The sequence below is a fragment of the Octodon degus genome, unplaced genomic scaffold, assembly GCF_000260255.1.
Source record: "Octodon degus isolate 3935 unplaced genomic scaffold, OctDeg1.0 scaffold00205, whole genome shotgun sequence".
Lineage (NCBI taxonomy): Eukaryota > Metazoa > Chordata > Mammalia > Rodentia > Octodontidae > Octodon > Octodon degus.
In genome coordinates, this window is record NW_004524781.1 from 1,179,409 (window position 1) to 1,183,004 (window position 3,596).

The window sequence follows — 3,596 nt, forward strand, 5'->3', positions numbered from 1 at the left end:
ACTATCTTTGAAAATTGATGGAGAAGTAGGATACTTCCATGTCAAAGAACACCTGAGGAAATTCATAAACACCAAAGCAGCGCTGCAAACGGTTTTGAAGGCCATTCTAGAAAGTGCTACAAGGACTACAGAAACCCCAATAGACTGAATTAACCAAGCAAGGCAAACAAACAATGGGGGGGGAGAGCCAACAACAGGGAAATATCATGACAAGGATAAGACAATATACATCAGTTATAGCCATTAATGTTAACAGTCTCAATTAACCAATCAAATGATATAGACTGGAAGAATGGATCAAGAAGCAAGATCCAACAATACACTGCATACAAGAAATACATTTCTAACAAAAAGAAATTGACATTGAAAATTAAAGGACAGAAAACAATACTCCATACAACGGGAAACCAGAAAAAAAGGAGGGATACTGATTCTATTTGCAGATAAAGTGGATTTCAAGCCAAGACGATCAAGAGAGACAGTGAAAGTCATGACATTCTTGTAAAGGGAACAATCTAAAAGGAACAATCATAAAACAAATAGTGCATCCAACTATATAAAACAAAAATCTTCAGTAAGATACTGGCATAAAATGCAGCAAATCAAGATTATACATCATGACCAAGTGGGATCCAATCATCTCAACAGATAAAGAAAACGTTTTTGACAAAGTGCAACACTCATTCATGATAAAAACCCTACAGAGGGCTGGCCGAATAGCTCAAGAGGATTAAAGCACCTGCAAGCAGGCAAATGGGCCGGGGTTTGATCCCACGCTGGCCCTGCCCCCGGGGCATGCTGAGATGGCAACTGAGCCTGGGTGTGGTGGCACACGCCTATAATCCCAGCTCTTGGGAGGCTGTAAGCAAGCTGATCTCTATGAGTCCATCTAGTAGTGACAGCCTAAACACCCTGTAGACCTTTCCCTAAAATTAAAACACACAAAAAAAAAAAAAAAAAAAAAAAAAAGAAAACCCCTACAGAAAATTAGAATAGTGGGTCTTTATCTTAATCTGATAAAGGCCATCTATGACAAACCAACAGCTTATATCGTATTAAATGGTCAATACCTGAAATTTTTCTTCTATAATCAGGAATAAGACAAGGATGCCCACTACTACCCATCTCTATTCCGTATAGTTCTGGAAACATCAGCCAGAGTCATTAGACAAGAGAGAAATAAAAGGAATAAGGATAAGAAAGAAAGAAGTTACATTATCATTATTTGCAGATGACTGATAGATGACTCCCAAAACTCCACCAAAATTCAGTATAGCTGGAAACAAAAGTCAACACTCAAAAATCAAGTCTTTCTGTACACAACAAGATCACTGAAAGAGAAGTTAGGGAGACAACACCTTTCAGAATAGCATCCATAAAAAATGGAATACTTAAGAATCAATCTCTTAGGGGCTAGGAGATAGCTCAGAGGAATAAGCGCGTGCCTGGCAAGCGCAAGGGCCTGAGTTCAATGGCCAGTTCCAAAAGAAGAAGAAGAAGAAAAAAAAAAAAAAGGAATCAACCTAACAGAGAAGTAGAAAAACCTCTACATGGAAAAATATAGTACTCTGAAAAAGGTGATTGAAGAGGGTATCAGAAAATGGAAAGATATCCCTGGCTCTTGGGTAGGAACAACCCACTATAGGGAAAATGGTCATACTTCCAAAATTGTTATACAGATCTAATGCAATTTGGATCAAAATTCTAACAGCATATCTCGTAGAAGTAGAGAAAATCCTAAAACGCATTCAGAACCAGAAGAGACCTAGAACAGCAAACAACTTTGGGCAACGAAAGGCAGGTGGCATCACCACCTCAGACTTGAAGCTATCCTATAAAGCTACTGTGATAGATGCAGGATGGTATTAGCAAAAAAACAGACCTGAGGGTCACTGGAACAGATCAGAAGATGTGGAAACAACCCCGGCCACACTCAGCCGCCTTGTCTTTGACAAAGGGGCCACATTCCTAGAAGAAAGACAGTCCCTTCAATAAGTGGTATCTAAAAAACTGGCTCTCCACACACCAAAGATTAAAATTAGACCGATACCTTTCACCATGCACTGAACTAAAATCAAAATGGATCAAAGATCTAAATATTAAAACACAAACACTAAGGTTGTTGGAAGACAGAATAGATAAAAGTCTTGAAGACAATGGTATAAGCAAAGACTTTATAAACAAAGCACAGTTTGTATAGGATCTATTACAAAGAATCAACTGGGATCTAATTTTATTAAAAAACTTTTTAAAAAATGTACTTAGTACAGGCTCTACAGGGTCTCGCTACATAGATCGGACTTGCAGTGATAGTTTTCAGCCTCCTAAGTGCTGGGATTACAGGCGCGCGCCACCCCGTCCAGTCTCAATCGCTGTCTCAGCATGAGCGCGGCTGGTGATGCCAGGGATTGAACCCGGCCCCTGTGCTCTGCCTAAGCAGGCACTTTAGTCTGCTGAGCTTTCTAGCTGGTCCTATTAAACAGCTTTTGTACAGTATGTGAAACCAACAGTGGTTAATAAAAGCCTTCCTTTTAACTGAAAACTAAGCCAAAAGAAACGCACGGCGCTGCCACACGCAGGTCCTCCTCCCTCTGCGTGAGGGCGGGGTGCGTGGGTGGCGGCAGCGCAATCACAGTAGGGATGAGGGGACCGGAGGGGACGGAAGTGTCCGGGAAGAAGGCCCAACCTAGAAAGGGAGCGGCACTACTTTACTTGCGCTGCTGGGGCACAGGCAGGGAGAGGGCGAGTGCAGGCTGCCAGATGCCAATTCACTGTACACCACTAACGCTCTGAGCAAGTTCAATCTCTTCCTTGGAGCAGCACAGCAGGGCTCCAAGGCTCATTTTTAGAACGTGTTGTGTTAAACTCCCACTGGGCGGCAGTGCACAGCAGGCGACAGCAGCAGCACAGCGACCAAGAAGAGCTCCGACTCTAGTTAAGCGCACTAGCCTTTGGGATGCACCGCAGACGCTGGAATTCTGGGGAGATGTTTCAAATGAGTACAGTAAAACAATTTTTGTTTTTCAGAAAGGCGTAACAGTTACCATTTCAACGCTATTACAGGTGAGTTTTGAAATGAAACAGGATATATTCAAAAACAGCTGCACACAAGGGGAGCGGGGGCAGCCGGCAGACAGCGGTACCTGAAGGCAGCAATTGCCCATCCCGAATCCCATGGCGTCCATGTAAATGTGGTCCGGCTTGGCAGCCCGCGTTGCCTCTGCGTCCCCGGGAAATGCCTCCACGAAGGGAGCCGGCGTGTTCTTGTCCCTAAATACTGCACGATTCGGAAGTAGAGGTGAGAGTCGGGCTCAAACCACTGCCCACCCAGCTGCCCTCCGCTGCCCCAGCACTCACTGGGCACGTTGATGGCGACCTTCTCACCTCTCCTGTGCCGGATGTTTCTGGTTAGAGTACTGGAACAGAGAACCACATGTCACCAGCCACCAGCAGAGCCACACACTTCCCGTGAGTGCAAGGACATGGATCTTAGGGGACTTCTGGAGACAGGGCGGGCGTGCCAGCCACACGCCACACCCAGGACCGACACCCTCCCAAGCACAGGTGTGTCCCTGACAGTCCCTACTCCATCTGCA

General features: G+C 44.6%; 1 protein-coding gene across 1 annotated transcript in view; it reads right to left on the minus strand.

The window, feature by feature from the left end:
- The window catches only part of Gclc (glutamate-cysteine ligase catalytic subunit), a 39,465-nt gene that overhangs the window by 10,900 nt on the left and 24,969 nt on the right, over positions 1-3,596 (minus strand). The window contains exons 5-6 of the mRNA XM_004644624.2: positions 3,358-3,416; positions 3,144-3,277 (exon numbers count right to left, since the gene is read on the minus strand). Of these exons, the coding sequence (XP_004644681.1) occupies positions 3,144-3,277; positions 3,358-3,416 (193 nt within the window). The remainder of the gene's footprint in view (positions 1-3,143; positions 3,278-3,357; positions 3,417-3,596) is intronic.